This window comes from Neolamprologus multifasciatus, chromosome 18 (genome assembly GCF_963576455.1).
Source record: "Neolamprologus multifasciatus chromosome 18, fNeoMul1.2, whole genome shotgun sequence".
Classification (NCBI taxonomy): domain Eukaryota; kingdom Metazoa; phylum Chordata; class Actinopteri; order Cichliformes; family Cichlidae; genus Neolamprologus; species Neolamprologus multifasciatus.
Genome location: NC_140456.1, coordinates 13,740,581 through 13,761,400, shown reverse-complemented (window position 1 = coordinate 13,761,400; position 20,820 = coordinate 13,740,581). Strand labels below are relative to the sequence as shown.

General features: G+C 39.2%; 2 protein-coding genes and 1 long non-coding RNA gene across 3 annotated transcripts; 1 reads left to right on the top strand and 2 right to left on the bottom strand.

Annotated features, from left to right (window-relative positions):
* Positions 1 to 1,304: 1,304 nt before the first annotated feature.
* On the bottom strand, positions 1,305 to 8,519 carry LOC146497509 (uncharacterized). The gene is made up of 2 exons (XR_014870907.1): positions 7,431 to 8,519; positions 1,305 to 7,365 (listed from the first exon to the last, which is right to left on the bottom strand). It is a non-coding gene; the product is annotated as an uncharacterized LOC146497509 (long non-coding RNA).
* LOC146497508 (tumor necrosis factor receptor superfamily member 5-like) lies at positions 3,241 to 12,066 on the top strand. Its single transcript, XM_085141638.1, has 7 exons — positions 3,241 to 3,393; positions 6,622 to 6,714; positions 9,762 to 9,887; positions 10,004 to 10,162; positions 10,270 to 10,354; positions 11,086 to 11,241; positions 11,327 to 12,066. Exons 1-7 carry the CDS (start codon positions 3,369 to 3,371, stop codon positions 11,376 to 11,378), a joined length of 696 nt encoding a protein of 231 aa, XP_084997764.1. The 5' UTR covers positions 3,241 to 3,368; the 3' UTR covers positions 11,379 to 12,066.
* Positions 12,067 to 12,405: 339 nt separating this feature from the next.
* LOC146497507 (uncharacterized) lies at positions 12,406 to 19,793 on the bottom strand. The gene is made up of 6 exons (XM_085141637.1): positions 19,163 to 19,793; positions 17,215 to 17,256; positions 16,863 to 17,132; positions 16,523 to 16,762; positions 16,118 to 16,333; positions 12,406 to 16,035 (listed from the first exon to the last, which is right to left on the bottom strand). Exons 1-5 carry the CDS (start codon positions 19,191 to 19,193, stop codon positions 16,119 to 16,121), a joined length of 798 nt encoding a protein of 265 aa, XP_084997763.1. The 5' UTR covers positions 19,194 to 19,793; the 3' UTR covers positions 12,406 to 16,035; position 16,118.
* Between the last annotated feature and the right edge of the window lie 1,027 nt (positions 19,794 to 20,820).

Genomic DNA, 20,820 nt, shown 5'->3' with positions numbered 1-20,820 from the left:
TGTTGCAATTTCTGCCTCTTGAACCAACTTCTCTTTAAAAAGACATTTTTAATGGCTATGAGGCTTTTTAGCTGGATCCATGAAGCATATAAAAAAGACACTTTGTCAAAAACTGATTGCAGCTTCTACCTTGTGGAAACAATGTTGTTTGTGGTTCAAAATGACTCGATATCATTCATGATGGAAACGTTTGACATATTTTTTTTTACACATTATAGGCCAACGGGTCATTAATGACAGTTTAAATGGGGGCAATCACTTTTTTGGAAAATACTGAAAATCACTTTTTTGGCACCACAACTAACCATAGAAAACAGATGTGTCCAAAGTCAGAGGCTGTATTTAGTCACAAAGGACTAAGATGTAGAGTATCACATTAAACAGTGCAGAAATGTAATGTATCCTCTGTACTGTGTGTGCTGATGGGCTTTGGTCTGAAGGAAAAGAGTTCATGTACAGCAACATCAGATAAGTCTATGGAGGGACTTTACTGAATCTAAAGGTGTTCACTGCACGAAGACACAGAAACACAGGAGCTGTAAACCAGGACACATCAGCCAGCGTGGTTGATTCTCTTGCTATAAGACATACCAGAGTACCAGATTGATACAAACATGTAATGTAAATATAAATATTCATAAATCATATACCATTCTGTTCAGTCTTGTATAAAGTTTTTAAAATCAAACTAACAGATTTGATGGCTGTTATGATGCATTTGGTTGATGCTGAAACTGTGGAACATACCATGTTTCATAAAGTCTGAATATTGTGTTAATTTGAAGTAAAATGGAAAGGACCATAACTAACTAGTGACCTGCTGGTTCACTTTTCATTTACGGCCCTTTAAGTCACAGCTTACAGGCAAACAGCTCAAAGCAAACCTGATGAAAAGAAGCAAAGACTGTGGGAGAAGCAGTTGGGGAAAAGAACTGCAATAAGAGTAAAAGTTACAGTGAAAACAAGCTGGATGAAATAATCTGTTGGCCAAGTTCAGTGTTCTGTCCAATAGAAGCCTATTCGCCTTCTGTGGTGTGATTTTAACCTGAAGCTGCACTCGGAGTGATTAAATTTGGAATCTAAAAGCAATGTAAGGATGACAAAGAACACCAACATCATGATTTATATTATATTTTCTGTCAATAACTTTTTCCTCAGACAAAAATGGAACTCAAAACAACACAGGAAATGACATTTTTTATATGTCTTTTTTTATTTCTGTGAAGGAAGGAAAAGAAACAGAGGTACTGAATGGGTCAAAGGAGCAGGTAAGACAGCAGTGAGGTGTTTGTTGTAGATTATTTAAAAAAAAAAAAAAGCAGCTAAAAACTCAACTTTTTAAACTTGCTTTTGGGTAAATTTGTGTTTTAATTTCTTAGTATCTGTCACAGATTATTAAGCAGAGGACTCACTCACAGGACTCTTAAGTTTAGAGAGAAGGTGAAGGAGTTATTTACAATGTGGCACCAAGTGAGGATATATGCATATATACAGTGAGACAAATAACATGGGACTCCAGGGGGGGTGGAGGGGGTTCCGAAGGGAAGGGAAAGTCCAAGGAAGGCGCACACATGCTCCTCTTCTACTGAATCCACAACTCACTCAGATAGTCCGATCCAGAATGCTCATGCGCACTCACACACATCCACAGGAATCCAGACAGCAGGGAAGACGGGCAGGGAATCCAGAAGGCCTGTTCACAGAGGGAAACAATGTGAGGAGGAAGCTCTAGGAAATCACAAAGAATGCTCAAAGGGCTAGGCTACACTGACGCTAGGTAGTGTGACAATACAGTGAGGAAGCAGCCTCTCCTGCCGTTTTAAGTAGTTTGTCAGTAATAATACGTGTGATGAGAAGCCAGAGCAGCATCAGTGTAAACAAGCCACAGGTATGTGTTGAGGGCGGGCTCAGAGGTGGGGAAGCAAGGTCCAGCTCTGCCCTGGTGGGAGAAAAGACAAACACACCACAACCTCTCCAGATGTTGAGAACCATGACAGCATCCTGTAGTGAAGCACTTTGCGATATTTATGAGATGATCAGACCTTTACTGCAGCATTATGGAACAAATGAGGGGAGCAGTTTGTAATGTTTTTATCTTTGCTATACACATTTTCTGTGGAATTCGTTGTAGATGTTTGTGTAGATACAAGTTCATATTTATCCTTGTAATGTATTTATGGGGAATATTTCATAAACAGGTTGACTGAATAGAGACAATAAAGAAAACCTTCAACAAACTTGTGTACAGCAGACGTACAGTAGTTCTTCATCAGATTCACGGACACGTTTTCTAAAAAGTTTACATCATTTTAAAAAGTTAACATGTTAGTTGGTATCACAGACAGGTGGTTTTATTTCATTTCTTGCATCCTCACATTTCCAAGATTCAGTGTAAGTGAAGCTACTGCCGTGTTGATCATTATGAGGTCACAAATTATTTGAGTCTACATACAAAGAAGATTAATCAAATGGAAGAGGAGACTGTGAGGATGGAGACAGGGAGACATCAGGATGTCCTGAAAGATAACGTAGCTGTTGAAACTGCTGGTTTTCTCCAATCACTGCTTTGTACTGATGCTGCTTAATAATACCAGTGAAGAGGTGACTGTCAATTTTATATAAAGACACTCATTTGTTTTTTGTTTGTTTGTTTTTACTTGTCTTATCTATTTATACTTGAAGTAATGATAGTACTGAACTGTTTTACTTCTTGTGCTCTTTAATCCAATCCATCATTGGATTTTCAACTCTTTGCAGTGAATACACCACGACGTCTCATCATCTGGCGATTACGTTTCACCAAACTAATCCCTCTTAAATAATTACTCTTAAAACCTAAATATTATTAATTAACGGTAACCATCTATGTGGCTATAAATTATTTACTTTTTACTTCACATTGGCAAATACGAATCCATGTACAGGTTCAAATAGAAATCCCAGCTTCATTATTCATTAGTAAAATCTTCGGCTACGAATACTTCCGCGATCCTCAGTCTGTCTCGTGTTACTCATACATATTCATCGGGTTCAGTAGTAAAACAATCGCTGGAATGTGTACAAATTAAACATTAAATCCTACGATTTCCTTCATCTTCCTTCAAACTCTCTCTGTTTTATTGTCTCTGTCTAAACGAAGATGATCCTTATAAAACATAAGTAAAATATCTTCAGTTTGTCGACAAAAGTCACGCGAATCGTCAGTGGGATGGACTTTGGCTCTTTGTTCCCTAAGTTTTCTTCCTGTTACGCCCACATCACAACCGAAAGCGTAACGCACTTTAGCTGTTTCTGTTAGATTTGTATAGTACTTTAGTGAAATAAAGCCTACAAATGTATTACAGAGCAGCGTGTTAGGATGTGATATCATGATGTCTGCGTGGCTTATCTTCGGTAAGTACAGCAACATTTTCGTGTATACGGCACAGCCTTTAGCTTAAGCTAACCTTTAGCTTAGGTAGTGAGTAGGGTTGCCAACCGTCCCTGAAAAAACGGAATCGTCCCGTATTTAGAAACAAAAGTACACGTCCCGTATTGAGCTAATAAGGGACGCACTTTGTCCCGTAATACAGTGAGAATCAAAAGTAGTCTATAAGTTTTAATGTAATTGACTATGTGCACGTTAGCATATGCTACTTCCGGTGCGGAAACTCCTGTGGGGAGCTTTGTTTCCGGTGTCCTATTCGCGCCCTGTTTACGGTCCAAAACAAGTTAAGCAAATAAATAAATAAAGCGGTGATTTACATTTCTATAGATGTCTTGGGCATTTACCCAATATATTTGTAAATGATGTTCATCGACTTGTCGATATTTTTTCCCCCACGCCTCAGGGGAAAAGAGAAAATGGATTCAAATGTTATATTTCTCAGCTGTCCCTCGTTTATCGCGGGTGTTATGTTCTAAAAATAACCAGTGATAGGTGAAATCAAGTAGACAATTTTATTTTTTGACGGTGCAAAACGTTTCGTGTACATCGTGGACATACAGCACTGCACTTCAGAGTCACACTGCTAGCATAGATGCAGCGATTCTGTACTGTACAGGAGAGACGGAGGAGATCGTCTGCAGCGATCAGGACGCAGGACGTAAAAAAGCATGCAAACTTGCACTAAAAAATCTGCGAAACAGCGAGGTGAAAGGTGAACCGCGTTATAGCGAGGGACCGCTGTAATTTTGAAGGTAAGTCACAACATACCCTTCGTAAATACTAATGTATAGAAACCCTTACCAGCAATCATTAATTTTTTGTGTGGTTTTTTTTCACGGTTTGTTAACATGCTGTGTAGGTGTGTACTTGACTAGCTGATATCGACATAACGGAAAACATCTGGTTTGACTATTGTTCACCTGTAGTTTGAATGCTAAACATTTGCCTGTTTAAATCATAAGACTAGTCACTATACACAGATGTGCTTCTGAATGTGGACGATGTGTCTTCTGCTGCAGTGATGCAGTTCTGCTTGTGTTTAGTGATGTAAACAACTGATCGATCTAAACTCTTTAAACGTCAAAATTGATCATTAGATTTTTATGACACAACAGTGGTGAGTGTTCCCACCTTCTCCTCTTTGTAACTTAACGCGATCGTTCCGTTTTCGAGTTTTGGACATCAATTTTGGAGTATATCTTTGCAGTAGCGATTGACCGCAAAGTAAAGCTACCGGAAATGTACAACCCCACATCCGGTCTCAAACCAGGAAGTTAGCATTTTCTCGTGCACAGGGTCAATTAACGCTTTGTTTGAAACCATAATTCCCAGCCCCGCCCCTGCTTTGTGACCAATGAGCTGACAGCACACTTATGACAATTCGAGTATGACAATTCAGATTACCGCTCATCTCATTGGTTGAGGAAAGGTCGCTTGCGGAGAAAATACCGGAAGACAACAGATGACCACAACAAAAAGCATGGCCAACAGGGAAACAAACGCCGACACTGCGGTGCAAGTCTCAGACGACAGTACACCTGAAGCTGGGCAAACACTGTGCGATTTTCAAACTGCACGATTGGCTCGCATGGGTTATAAGTTCGTAGGTCACGATGCAGGGTCTCACACTATACCGCCCGATGCTCTGATGCGACCTGAGTCACACTGTGCCTCCATAAAATGAAGGTTATAACAGAAAATCTGTCGCTCGCTCTCCCTCTCTGTCTTTCACTCACACAGACACACACCGCCATCAACTTTGCTAAATTACTAATGACAAACATGATCAGGCAGCTGTGATTGAGCAGCAATGTAAATCCAACTATTTTCACGGTTGTTGTGGTCGTGATAATTTGGTGATGCCACATCGAAAAGGCTCGGATGAGCTTTCCAAAGTTCTACAAGTTGTGCCTCCATCGCTTGTGTCCAGATCACACGCTGCACAGCCGTGCTGCTCCGTCTTTTTCACCGACGTTTACGTGTTTGCGCGTGAGCAGTGTGAGCGGCTGCGGTGACACCCTCACGAGCGATTGATGATCGGGAGCTGGTCGTGAGGTGTTAATCGCTTCTCGTTACCCCACGTATACTACACGATGCACGATGAAGGCCAAAATCGGGCCGATCACCAAATTGGTCGCACGACTCAAAAATCGGCTCAAAATGGGCCAAAAATCGCACAGTGTGAGCCCAGCATTAGACCAGCAATGTTTGTTCCTCTCAGAGAAAGAAAAAAAGGCTGTAAAAGTGCAGGGAAGAATGGGAAAAGGAAAACACCTGGCTGGAAAAGTGCACGATAACACCTATAAAGCGCACTGCACTGTGTGCCGGCGCACTTTTTCCATAGGCATGCTTCTAATGGTGGGCACATGAAGAACATGAGGGGCGTGAAAGCTCGGGGAACCCTTAACCAATTTTTGTCTACCAGGCCACGGCAGAACCAGATATGGTAAACACTGGTTTGTTTGTTTTTAAACCCTCTGGTTAAGGTTAAAATGGGCATGTGCAGTGAATATCAGCGCTATGTGGCCAGAAGTGTGATAATATAATTTATTTTGTGTAATAAACAACTGCAAGGATAGATGATTACAACAAATAGATGAGTAATACATAAAAGTAATACATAGATGAATAATGATGATGAGTTATGATGCGTAATCATGGGAACAAGTGGGTTTACAAACGGGAGCAAAAGCTGAAATAATGCCTCTGCTGAAGCCAATTGCACTAAATGTGCACTGTTACAAGAATATTTTTCTTTCTATTGTTTTCTATTAATTTATATAATTTTAAGTTAAGCAGGACAGAGTTCTTTTAAAGAAAGATTTACTTTTATTATCAAAAGTTAAGCATGACAGGCTTCTGTTTAAGAAAGAGACCTGTTTTATTGTGTTAATGTTGTCATTTTGAGCTAAAAATAAATGGCTAAATGATTTTTGTTTCCCATGTGTTGATATCACAAAGAATACGCATCTACTTAAATCAAATTCAAGTCAAATGGTTAAAAAAAATAATTTCACACACAAAAAAAGAGCTAAAAAATTCACCACACTGGGAAGGGTGAAGACAACTGGGTCGCCCGGCCCTGGCCACGAGGTGTCCCTTATTTATTTCTCAGGGAGTTGGCAACCCTAGTAGTGAGCTAACTGAGCTATTTGTCTATCCCAGGATATTAATATTCTTGTGTTTTCCTGTAGGATATGCCGCCGTCTTTACGGTGCCCGTGTTATCGTGTCAACCAAAGGAGTATAAAACAAATGATGGACAGTGCTGTCCGACTTGCAACAAAGGTAGGAAGAAAGGCGATGACTGCAAATTAGTGATGGGTCATCACTAACGAAAGAGCCGTATCTTTGACGTGGACGATGAGAGCCGGCCCCTTATCGCGAGCCGTGTTTTTTTTCTTTCTCTCACCCTCTCTCGCACTTTTTTCCCGCTTCACTCCGCACGCTAGCCTTGTGCTTTACGCTGGGCAGAGGGGGGAGGGGCGGTAGTTACACAGTAGCACAGGAACAGAGCAGGAGGGAGAGAGAGAGAAAGAGAGCCAGGGACAACAACGTCACATTAGAAAGGTATAGTAATCATCCACAACTATTTTCAGTTGCAGATGATAAAGGATTCAGAAAGTTTATTCATGCAGGTCCATATGACAGAGAATATGCATGTTCTTTTTGTTTTCATAGTATAATTTATATTTAATTGTGTTGTGGTTTGCAGTGTTTTGTGTTGTTTAAATTTGTAAAAGGAAAAAGCTGAAAATTTAAATAGTTAAAGTTGAAATGTGAATAGTTGATTTTTGTATTATATGATTTATTTATTACATTTTATGTGGAGTGAATAAATAAAGGTATATTTACAGTGGCCCCTACAGACAAAGCACATACAAACTTCAAATCACGTACGAACCCTGAAGCACGTACAAACTCCAAAACACGTAAAAACTCCAAAACACGTAAAAACACGTACAAACTCCGAAGCACGTACGAACCCTGAAGCACGTACAAACTCCAAAACACGTAAAAACACGTACAAACTCCAAAACATGTAAAAACTCAGAAGCACATAAAAACTCAAAACACGTACAAAAGACAACAGAAGTGCTCCAGGATGCTAAGGGCAGTGTTGAATTTTTGTTACCTAGTGGCTACACAAGCCAGCAAGTACCAACGACCGGATTTGGTGTGTGGTAATAACAGGTAAATGAACTTTTTTTTTAAAATTATTTGACTATATATGAATGCTTGTGTATAAATACACAAACAATACACAGATGCTTTCATGCTTTCAATTGTGTAATTTAAGTGATCTAGGTAGCTCTGTTTTGGAAGTTCAGTTCATGCTAGAAATGTGTTTTGGAGTTTGTACGTGTTTTGTCTCTAGGGGCCACCGCATATATTTATATATAAACATATATAAATAAAACCACTTTTTTTTACATTAGTAATTCCTTTTGTGCATAATTTTATATTATTGTAATAATACATTAATTAAAGCAACAAAACAACCCGAAGAGTCGGTTCGGAGCCGAAAGAGCCGGATCTTTTTAGTGAGCCGAACCGAAAGAGCCGGTTCTCTAAAAAGAGCCGGAAATCCCATCACTACTGCAAATGTGCACAAACCTCCAAAGCAGGTGCTTTATAGAAGAAGGAAACCCCCCCACAAACCACATATCGATAAGGGGACATTGATATTTGATCCGTTTTTGGCTTCGTCTTTGAAATGACACGATAGACAAAAATAGACGAAATGCTGTTCACAGGACAGCAAGAGTAATCGATCTGGAGAATCTTGTCTTCGCTATCGTTCCCCTCGTATGTTTTATCACTCCGACTTCAGCGTTTTCGCTTCATAACTAAAGCGTGCAGTTTACTTTGTGTATACTCAAATGGAGTCGAGTCAACTATCGCCACCTGTGGCCAAGTGCCTTAGCCTACAGCCAGATTAACTTGTGACACACACACATCTGCACCACGTCTGAATTTGTGTCATGCACAAAACATTTGTAACTTTCAATTTTGTCTGTTTTTGCATCTTGCAAATAAACCTTTAAACTGAATGAAATTATATTATGTATTTATTTTCAGCCTACAACAGTAGAAAATGCCAAATTACATACTGAAAGTTATAGAAGTCACCACTCGTGATTTTAATTTTATTTACCATAACAAAGAAATGCATCTTGGACAAATATATGACACATTAATATTTCACTAGAGTTGTAACATCACATCCTGTAAGCATAGTCTGTCTGTGTTAGGAGGTTAGGACCTATCACACAGCATTAACTTTCCCTTTGCGGGCTGCTGGAAGCTGGGGTGAAAAGTAAACGAGTTTTACTAAAATCGCTGAGCTTGACTAAAATAGATGTATTTTTTTAGTTGTTAATTATCTGACGAGTCGCTGTGATTTTGATGGCAGACATTTGCTGCTTCATTTTGCTCTGCCTACTGAGAAACCTATCATTTATATACTAACAGTGATTGGATGTTTAGCTGGGGGGAGGGTGAGAGGGGGTTTTCTGCTGAGTTTTGTGTGAGCCTGTGCAAAAACGGAGCACGAAGGGAAAGAGCGAACAAGAGGTGAAACCATGACATTTGTGCCTTTTCCAGTGCATTTTTCAGATGCTGTAGTAAATCTTGTCCATATTCAGTTTGTGGGTAATCTATTTTTTTTCTTTCTCAGTTTCTGAAAGTTTGATTTAATGGGGCAGGACGTTTGTTTAAGCCCCCTCTTGTCCCAGTGTAGAGCCGCCCGTCTATTATTACATATTTTATGTTGCATTCAGGTAATTAATATTGACTTCCTGCATCTCAGTTAAATTTAAAAGAAGAAATATGTGTTTTATTATTTTTATTATTATTTATCACAAGCAGTAAAATGAAGCACAAGTTGCATCACCAGCAACGGGAGACAATATATGTAAAGGCAAGAAGTCGGTAGTGACCAAGAAACCTATGAAGTACATTCCATGGTTCTTAAAAAAATTAAGAAAGATTTACATGTAAATGTGTTAGTAATGTCTGTTTAAACATGATTATTTTCATGTTGGCTTGAAATAAAATATCTCCCTCTGCTGTTACTGCAGCTTCTGCATAAGTGTCCATTTCACACTTTGGAGAGGTAAAGCATGAAAGGGACACAGTGGACCGATGTGTCTGTTACACGTTTTGCTGTGATACTGGATCAGGAAACTGGGCCACATTTAATTTGTAGATCTGTAATGTTGTAGCTGCTTGACTTACTGTATATAACACCCAACACTACAACTGCACAACTGTAGATTCACTCTGGGTTAAATGCTAAAAGTCTGACATAAATGTTGTGTTCTGTTGAACAGGTAGAGTTGTTCTGAGAGACTGCACAGCATATTCAGGAACTCAGTGCCGTTCTTGTGAGCTGGGGACCTTTATGAACCAACCCAATGGCCTGTATAACTGTTTCCCCTGCACTGCCTGTGATACAGGTACAGTCAGATGAGAAATCCTTTGTCAAATTTAGATTGAAAAAAATATATAAAGCTTTCATTTAAAAGTAAATTACAGAAACATCAGTTTACACTAATGTTTTTTGTTTTTTTAGGTCATGGTCTCTTTGTCAGGCAGAACTGTACAGCAACAACTGACACAGTGTGTGACGTTTTCAATGGATATTACTGCAAAGGTTTGACAGACAGTAACGGATGTAGTTTGGCAGAGAAACATTCACAGTGTGCAGCTGGTCAGAGGATAAAAGAACCTGGTAAGAAAGTTTAAAGTCTAAGTCTATTTTTTAGATGAACTGATAAACTGTGATTTTAGTTTTTTTTTCTTCTGGATTGTGTGTAACAACGAATGTGTTTCTTTCAGGAACCAGCAGAAGTGACACAGTATGTGAAGACTGTCAGCCAGGCTTTTTTTCCAAGGACGGTGTGAACTGCACAGGTTGGAAAACGTAGGTCATAATTTATATTCAAATCCCTCTAAAGGTGTATTATATACTCAGCTATTGATCATCAGTGTCTTAATTGAATCTCCAACATCCTGGGCTGTGTCACATCACATTGCCTGCAGTAATACCAACATAAATTTCCATGTGATTTAGTGTCATACCAGAATATCATTGCTATAGCAACACCATGTGGTCATGTTCTCTTGTCATCATGTACTGATGATAATCATGATTTTAATAATATAATATCTATAGTGTGAAAGTCACATAGTGACAAATAATTGTCTAATTATTTGTTTTACACAGTCTTGCTACATTCTTATACTCTCTCTTTTTTTTAGTTTAATTATTTTGCCACAAAGACAAAGTAAAGGTTTAAAAAACTTTGATTGTTGACTGTGTTTCTATAGATATTGCAATAATGATTATTTACATGATTTGTGTGAAAATTGAATTATGACATGCCAATAAAATGTTAGTAAAATGATGAGAACTGGGTAATCGCAGATAGAGTACTGGGTAGTTACAGGTAACTAGATATTAAAGTGGAACCAGCTATTTGTTGATTGGGTCCATTCCAGGACATGTTTGTCCTGCATATCTGAGCCACAGACAGACGACGAGTTAAACAGTTAATATTGATGGTCATGTTGTTACAAACATCTTTACAGTGCAAACACAAGTAAACACTGATAATAATGATTTATTTATATTTTATTTCTTTTTTGCCACAGTTGCTCTGAGAGCCAGATTAAAGTTGAAGAAGGAAGCTCAACCAGAGATGTTGTCTGTGGAAGCGCATCAAGACATCGTTATTTTTTAATTTTATCTGTTGTGCCTTTCCCAATAATAGTAATTTGCCTTGTGACAACAGGATTTGTGAAAGCAACGTAAGTGCCATCTAACCAGTGTCAAATCTTCTCACTCTGCACAGCACCTACAGTCACTAACATGTTAATAACTCTGTTTTTTCAGGAAACCAGATAAGAGCAAAAAAAATTGCTCAGGGACTACCGATGATGCCTGAGAATGTTCACCATCTCTCCTCCATTTGGCTAGCAGGATTGATGTCCTGACATCGATGATGGCTTCACCTGGTTCGGGACTCACTGTCCAACGGCACTTACACAGATGTGCACAGCTGTTTAATTAAAGTGATGCTGCAGTCGTCTGTTGAGGGTGCTGACCAGCCATCACCAATCTGGTTTTCTCTGCTTGATGCTCGCTCCATTATAGACAAACCACTTATTCTAAATGATCTCTTCATCAAGGAGTCTCCAGACTTCATGCTCCTGACTGAGACATCGCAGCAGGACATGGATCATGTTTATTTTGAGGAGATCTGCACAGCTGGCATTTCCGTCATTGTAACTGGGTGTCTTTGGGGATGTGGCAGAGGACTTTCTGCTGTGTACCAGCACAGACTCACATGCAGGCTGATGAAGTCAGACTCTATTTCTTCATTTAAGTTACAGATGATTAGGGTCGGTTCTTTGAAAACCTTTTATTGTATTTCAGTCTACCGACTTCCTGGTGTTGCCAGAGTATTTTCAGCTGAATCCGGCGACCTTTCATCATTTATCATTACATTGGGGAAGGTTGTAATACTGAGATATTTTAACCTTCATATCGATGGATCCTGTAACTCAGCTGCTGAGTCTTTGAACTTTAAGCACCATGTTTCTGGCTCCACACATATAAAAGGCCACACACTGGATCTTGGGTCTTTCTCCCTGGGTTTAAAAACAAACGATGTATGTGTGAAAAATGTACATGTGACAGACCACAGCTGTATATTTTTTAGTCTGTGATTTTTTCTGGATCCTTCACTTCATAAATTGATGATTCAAAGGTGGATTATAAATCACAATCCTGCTGAGAGGGTCCCTGCCTTTTTTGGTGCCAACATGACTCATAGTGACGTTCATACATTTATTTTGTCCTTTAACAATGAATGTAGGTCTACTTTTGACCCACTAGGACCCCTAAAACAAAGAATTGTCCAATATTCAAGTTTTTGTACTTGGAAAAATGAACATATTTATTATTTTAGGAGGTATTTGTACAAGTTGGAACATTTGTGGAAGGTGTCCAAGCTCCAGCTTCATGAGTTACATGTTAAAGAATCAGTTTCATCACTAAATGACAGGTCAAAAAATGCCAGAATAGACTATTTTTCACATCTTATTGCTTCAGAAAAGAAAACTCTTATTGATACAATTAACAATTTTTTCTCTCACAATATTCCTCACGTACCAGTGTTTTTAAAGTCTGAGTGCAATAAGTTTTTGCACTGTTTTGTAATTAAGCTAATGATAAACAGGCTTAAGGACATGTTTGGGTTTACTGGTGATGTTTTAAAATGGTTCATGTCATGTCTGTCTGGGAGATCTTTTAGTGTTTTTATGAATTCAGTTATCTCTGAAACAACAGTTGTTCCTTCTGGGATACCGCAGGGATCTGTTTTGGGTCAGATTCCTTGTTTGCTTCATGTGATTCCTCTGGACCGAAATATTAGAACTCATTCATGCTGTACAGATTCTGCTAACCCAGGGGTCTGCAACCTTTAACACCCAAAGAGCCACTTGGACCCGGTTTCCACGCAAAGGAAAACACTCGGAGCCGCAAATACTTTTTGAAATCTAAAATGAAGATAATACTGTATATATTGTTTTATATATTGTTACTTTTATGCTTTGTGTGAACAACTAAAGTAAGTAAGTAAAGTTTATTTATTAAGCGCTTTTCACAGACAGGCAGTCACAAAGCGCTGTACACAAATATTAAAATAAACAATACAATCAATAGACATTATACACAATGTAAAAGATCAAATGTAAATAATGTAAAGAATATAAAATACGTAGATCAACAAAAGGCTTGTTTGAACAGAAAAGTTTTTAACTGCTTTTTAAAAGAATCCACAGAGCAACTAAGGTGTGTTGCTTATATGAAATCCATGAATTGCTACAGAGAAAATTACATTTTATTTATGTAATTAACACATTTTGAACTCTTAAAGAAATATAACAAAAGGAAAGACACCCAGCTGAACTAAAATGATCCATGTAGCAAACAAAAACTGCTGTGAGCCGCCACCCTTATATCGCCTTTGGGCTTTTGGAGCCTTGACCTGACTTTTAAAAAGTAATTGGAAAAAAAGCGCTATGCTGCTGAAAAAAATAGATATTTGCAAAATTCTTCCTAAATATGTATTTTACCTGGTTAACGTCTGCGGCGGGGCGTGGTCTGCAGTGCCGCTGCAGGGGAGGCGGACGCACCTGAGCGGCACCCGCAATCACGCCTCGCCGCCTTAAAGTCTGCGCTCTCTCTGCTGTTGTGTTGTCGGGCTGTGAGCTGAAAAGCTACAGCCGGCTGTATGCGTACAGCAACCGTGTGTGAAAAGTGGTCAGTAAAGAGATGCTGAAAAGCATGTTCATGCAAACATCGTCGGGTCTGCCGTGATATGTTTACAATAAGACTTATGGTCCCGAACCTCTGTGCACAGCATCTGCACATCGGGGCTTTCATCTTTACGCAGGACTGTAAGCTGTCATCTGTGAGGCGTGAACGGTGTTTGTTTTAACATAGTTCATGGTGGAGCTCCTGACATAATGTGGATCCGAAGATCCATAACTGGCCTACCTGGGGTCGAAAGTCTCGATAAATGCACGGCGTTTCGGCGGGTATACCGGCTTCCGCGAGTGTGACGCTTATTTTGAACGGTGAAAAAATAATAAGATAGAATTTTATTTTTATATTTCAAAATCACAATAATCTTCCAATTTAGAACTACAAGTTAAAAAAAAGAACTAAACACAAATAAAATACACTTCAGCTAAATACTTCTAATTTATTTTCCCAAACCACCGGGAGCCGCAGTATAAGGACAAAAGAGCCGCAGGTTGCCGACCCCTGTGCTAACCGTTTAAAAGAGCAGCAGAACACATTTTTGTTCAAAGCTTGGTATTTTATGTTGTATTATATCTTTATGATATGTTATCCTTTTCTTTCTTGTATAATTGTGAGGCAGTTTATTTGTAAAAAGTTACAAAATGTAAATAAATTTTACTTACTCTCCTGTCTACTGTGTCCTTGTTTTACAAGCATAATTGAAGAATTGAACTGTAAAGTACTAACATAAGTAAGGTATTAGTTTTCAGACTCCCAAACTTCTTCCTCGCTTTGCTTACTGTGCATTTAAAAATCAGCCTTTATGATGACTTTAGAGGACGTGGAGGTGTCAGTCCATCTGTTCTGTTTTCTTGTTTGTTTTTTGCTGTTCTGTTTGTTTTGAAGCCCTGACACAATATACATGATTTCCTGCACATGCCTCACGCTAAGTACATGTATTATACTGTCGAGTCCAAGTGTTCAGAGATATTTATGGTGAACTAAATCAAGACTTCACCATTAATTTTAGGTCATTTTTATTCTTCTCGAGAAAGCACCTCATTGGTCCCGTATTCATTTTGCAACAAGACGAGCTCAAATATGAACATAAGAGTCACAAACAACTACAACCACAATTCCATACAAGATGTTCAACATATAAATAAAAACAATGCAATGATACTTACCTGTTGCTAAATGTATAATGGTCCTCCAGCTGTTTCCGTTTCTTGCTACTTATTTCTTCAGCCTTCTGTTGCGCTAATCGCAATGTTTTTCAGAGCTCTTGTTGTCATTGAATTTTTTTTCTTCAAATATAAATAAAATATGGGTTTATGAGATATGAAAATAGTGTATTTAACATTCACAGTTCAAAACAGTAGTCATATAATATAATGTAATGTATGAGCACTGTTTCTGAACTATAAAAGCTGAATTTATAACCAAATTAACAGTTTACCTGTGTTCTGTTGCTCCTCATTGGTCATCACTGCCCTGGCTCTCCTACTCTTGGCTGTGGGAGCTCTGTCTGGTGCCTCCATCTCCCCCTGCTGGGGTGGAGGCACAGTTGTGATAGCGATGTGTGGCCTTGGGTTTTCAGCACTCATGGGGGACTCCAGATGGCCGGAGTCTCCTGGTTCTTTCTTCTCTGCCTCTGGCTCTCCCTGTTTTCTCTTTCAGGCACTGCGTATAAGTGTGCTTTGCTACAGATGCAGCAATTGGAGACCAGCATGTCTGCTTGTTTCATCCCCCACCCCACTTCTTTTCTCTTTCTTTCTGTCCCTTTTTTTTGTCTGTTCCTCTTTTTCCTTCTATCTTTTGCCAACATGGCCTTCTCCTCCTGTCTGCTCCAGCATAATATCCACACAGATAATATAAAAATAATTAATAAATACAATAAAAATATTAATAAAAGGAGCCTACAGAGAGTCCATAGTGCTTCTCTTGGAAAAGCGAATGTGTTTCGCACAACAAAGCAATCAGATCATGATTCTTCAAACTACAAGTGTTTCATATGGCGGGTGTTTAAAAAAGATAATGTGCTGATCTGAATTTCCTTTAATACAAATACAACCAATAATTATAAATCATTTAACAAACATAAATACACTTATATTAGCCCAGTATTTTCATATTTCACAAATGTTTGATTTTTTAGTGTAATCATGAACCTTAAAAAACCCCACACACATCAATGCAACAGATTCAAAAAGAAATCACTGAAACACTGAAAATATTGCAGCTTCAATCCTCTTCCTCGGTCATCTCCATGGATACATCGTGTTTGTTACCTGTGGGCAGAGTTAAGAAATCAGGATGGAGAACTGAAGTGGATGATTGGCGTATGTGTTGAAATAAAATAAGAGAGTGTACCTCACTTCCTGCTGCAGCAGATCAACAGCAGCAGGATGGTAGAGATGAAGTATGGACAGAAAACCAGCAGGTGGCAGAAGAGTCTTAGTACAGACACAGAGGGTGAACGAGGACGAAGCGAGGAAGAGGCCGAAGGCTCAGTATTACCAGAGGGCGAGGGTGAGGGTGAAGGTGAAGGAGTGTACATTATGGTTGTGTGAGGGGGAGGAGGAGGCTCTGCAGGAGATATGATGAAGATGGTTCAGTTTATTATCAGGTCAGCAGTTTAGTTTATGCTTATGAATGAATGCTTTTCTTATTTTAAGTTTCTCACTTCCTGGAGTAAAGAGAGAGAGGGATTAGTTTTAGATTTTTTTTGCCCTCCGACTCATATCTTTACAGCAGGAGTGATGTTGCTGCTCTGACCTTTGACCTTCAGCCTGCTTTGAGGAGACTGATGAATAAGAGTAGAACACGAGTAGAGCCCGTCATCAGACTGCTGCACATTATGGAGAATCAGTTCTCCTTCAGGTCCATGTCCAAGTTTGACTTTATCTCTGAAGAAATACGATTTTTTTGCTGAACCGTTTCTGGGTTTGCAGAGCAGAGTGACATTACTTCCTGTGTTCACTGGAAGTGCCGGGATCTCCAGGATCAACTGTTTTTCTGACCAGCAGAGACAAACAGAGTCATTTAGAGACAGAGGTCCACAAAGCAGAGTCATACAGAGACAGCAAGACAGATGGGAACAGATCGCTTTCTGTACCTGAAACAGCGATGGAGACTTCATCGCTCTTCTGTCCAGATAAGTTTTCACACCAGAAACTTCCACCAGATGAGACGGAGAGATCCAGAACACAGAAGGAATTATTAAACCTTCTAAAGTCTGCAGCTGTATTACAGCCCTCAGTGGATACTCCTCTGGTCCTCTTTACTGTCCATCCATCAGCTGTCTGACCATCATTGACACAACTCAGGGAGACATAACGGTCTCCTTTGAAGAACTGCTGATGGTTTGGGCTGACATACAGAGAGACTGGAGGACAGACAGAAACACAGACAGAGTAAATGTATTTGTATTATTGGTCGAGTGAATAATTTCACTTCCATAAACTCACCTGCAGAAACAGTCGGTGCAGACAGCAGCAGCACACACACACCTGCAACATGAAGACAGTCAATAAAGGTCAAAGGTCAGAGAGACAGGAGAGTTTTAGTAGTTATTAAAATTGCTGTGGGTAATAATACAGCTGTGGGATGACTATTCAATTCAGTTACATTTTATTTATATAATACCAAAACAGTCACCTACTGACAGAGAAAACCCCAACGATCATGGTGAGGTTTTCTTCTCGAGTCATCTTTTTTCCCCTCGTTTATTTATTCATTAGTTATTATTACTCTGTGGCTCCTCCACAGCATGTCTTTGGTCCCGTCTCCTTCCCCACACTTGCTCATAGACCAGGCATGGGCAAACTACGGCCCGGGGGCCACATGTGGCCCGTTAAACGTTTTGATCCGGCCCGCCAAACTTGAAAAAAATTTAATAAATTAACCTCGTTAATGTTTTATTTTCCCTGCAATTCTGATGTTTCCTCACTAGATGGCGCACTCATCAGATGACCGTCTCATCTGATGTTTTCTCAGTATAATTGAAGAATCTTCATCTTACAATGTAAAGCACCTTGATTCTTGTGTTTTGGAGCTGTCTACATTAGATTTTATTGAACTGTATTGACATTTAGTTATAATTTCACAAGAACTCCTCAGGAAACATCTGCTTTCATCTTGATAAATTTAGTTGTGTAAATCCACAAAGAGCAGTAAACCTCAGAGCAGCAGCAGGTCAGCTGATCACAGCCTGTACAAAATCTAAATAAATAAAATCTACCGCAATTCGCAATAGAAATTATTGTAAGTTATGATTCTTTTCTGCACACTAAGACATTTTAACTGATTTTGGGGTTTTCCCACCTGCTGTATCTCACTTTAACCGCTGACTGTACACAATTTCTGTTTAGAGGCAAAGTCACCCTCTACAAAGTAGGAACAGAAAATAGAGCAAATCTTTATTTTCATTGTTCACCTTAACTGACTCAAGCTGAGAATATTTATTAGAATTAAAATTTAGACTAAAATAAAGTTTGGATTCCCATCTACTAATATTATTTTATTATTACCTTAACATAGCAAGGTTTGGTTCGATTCTCATGTTTTTTGTTTTTTTCCTTAAGGCCAAATTTCACTTCATTTTTTTCAGACCTTACATCTTTCCTTGTGACTGTAATGACCAATGTTACAACATTTGTCTTAACAAAAACTGTCTTTCGTCTAACTTCGGTTTAATACTTAACTGAATTATTATATAATTTTGCTCATACAAATACAACTAAAACAAATACAAACACAACTTTATATATCCCAATAACAAACTTGTTTCTTTCACCTTCCCATAACATGTGAGTCAGGTAAAGTATGACTTAACACAGCAGCCTAATTGATGACATCACCACGTCACTAGGTGCTGGAAAATTTTATCCATCTATTCATTCTAATCGACTTATCCATTTCAGGGTTGTGGGAGTGCTGGAGCCTATACCAGCCTATACAGGCAATTTAGAATCACCAGTTAACCCCATGCATGCCCTTTGATGGTAGGACAATCTGGAGTACTCGGAGAGAACCCACAAAACATGGAGAACATACAGACTCCACACAGAAAGACCCCATCAGATGGCTGATTCAAATGCATGACCTTCTTGCTGTGAGGCAACAGTATAACAGTAACAGAAATGTAGAAAATTGAAGATAAAATGTGCCTCTTAAAGTTATAGTGAATGTTAGATGTTTTTCAAAGCAGTATTAACTAAAAACAAACATATTTCTGTGTTTTAGAGACAGAGTGACCCTCAACCTCAAACAGATAGTATGAGAGAGAAGTTCAACTAATCTCAAGGAGACTTTAATCTGTCTCTGAAAATATGTGTTTTCCCTTATTCATATGTGCTGGATCTATACTGAATTAATTAATAAATGACTAAGATAGAAGCTCTGTGTTTGACTCACCGAGTAGCAGAGAGACAGATGAAGTTTTCATGATGTCTTAATGAAGATTTAACTCCACACTGAGCAGATAAACAACTTCAGCTTCCCCACTTCCCTGTTAGCACATCTAGGGATTTACTGGGACTTTTATTTCCTCCTCTCTGTGACCTCAGTATCAGTGCTCCATGTTAAAGGTTCTCTCAGTTCCTTAAATGTCTCAGGAGGACAGCGCTATCCTTTAGAAGTGGGAAGCATCGCATTCATCTGTGTTATCATTTCCCCCAGGCTGTCAGATTTATTCTCCTTCCAGTCCAGAGAACAATAGAAGATGATGTGAAACACTGGAGAAATCTCCCACTATCAACCATCAAAATTAAAATCCTTTGTTGGACCATATTAGTCTTGATACAGCCTCTGCTGCCCCATTAGATCAATCTCTCTTGTTATAGTAGTTGTTGTCAGGCCTATTTACCCCCACCACACTACCTGCCAGTGGCCTGTGCCCCCACCCACCTCGGACTGATTTGGTAGATGAACTGATTCTCACATAAAGTCTACTCTAACTGAGCACTCAAAGTGCTTTATACAACCTGCCACATTCACACAAGCATTTTTTCTATGCTTTAAATGCTTTCTAGCTAACATTCACACACATTCATACTCCGACGGATGCATCAGAGAGCAACTTGGGGGTAGTATCTTGTTAGGATATTTGGCATGCAGACTTTAGGAGCCAGCCCGGGGTTTAGTCTGCTAGGGCATAGCCGGCTGCCTGCAGAGCCTGCGGGGTTGTTGCGGGCCCCCTGTAGTGTCTGCACTATTGGTGACCCCCTTCCAGGTCCTCCTGGGGCTCTTGTGCTCTGGGGGACCTATGGAAGTCTGGGGTCTGGGTCTCCTCCGTGCCTGCTTTATGTCCTGGGGAGCAGGGCTGGGGCCACACCTACCATTAAGTACTTGGAGAAACCTTATTAGCACACACACACAGGTTTGCACATTTGCACAAGTATTCACGCAGCTGTCTAAACAGGTACTTACAAATGCACAGTATCTTGGTCGGCTGCTGCCTCTAAACATGTCATGTGTCATTTACACTGTGTGCTGCTCAGTAACATTTAATATTTATTATTTACTGCTACGTATGCATATGTTGGTTGTCTCTGTGGTTTCCCTGCTGTTTTGTTTTTTTTTGCTTGTTTTTTTTTTTCAGTTTCTCTCTCTCTCTCTCTCTCTCTCTCTATTCCTCTTCTTCTCTTTCTCTCTTCTTTCCTTTTTGTCTATTCGGGCTGTAATAACTCAAAATAAAAAGATGTTTGTAAAAGTCTAATAAAGTATGCATATCAAGTGGACTAGTATAGCAAAAGCAATAATGCTCCACTTGGACATTTTGCTTAACCTTCAGACAACAATTCTGATCGCTACATTGCCGGCGAGGACAGCCAAAAAAACAAAAACAAATAAAAGAATAAGTAAAAGAAAGAAGTCAGCATCAAATGCATTATTATGCTTTAACCAGAAAATGTTTTATTCCTTAAAACATAAGCAAATTAATTGTTAAGCTTCATTATCCACAGCAGTTTCCCTTGTATTAAAAATTAATAATACAACAATTTAAAATTTTAGAGAGTGGATATCCACTGTGGTCGTCTCAGGCACACAAAGCTTCTGCTTACAAGGAGCAA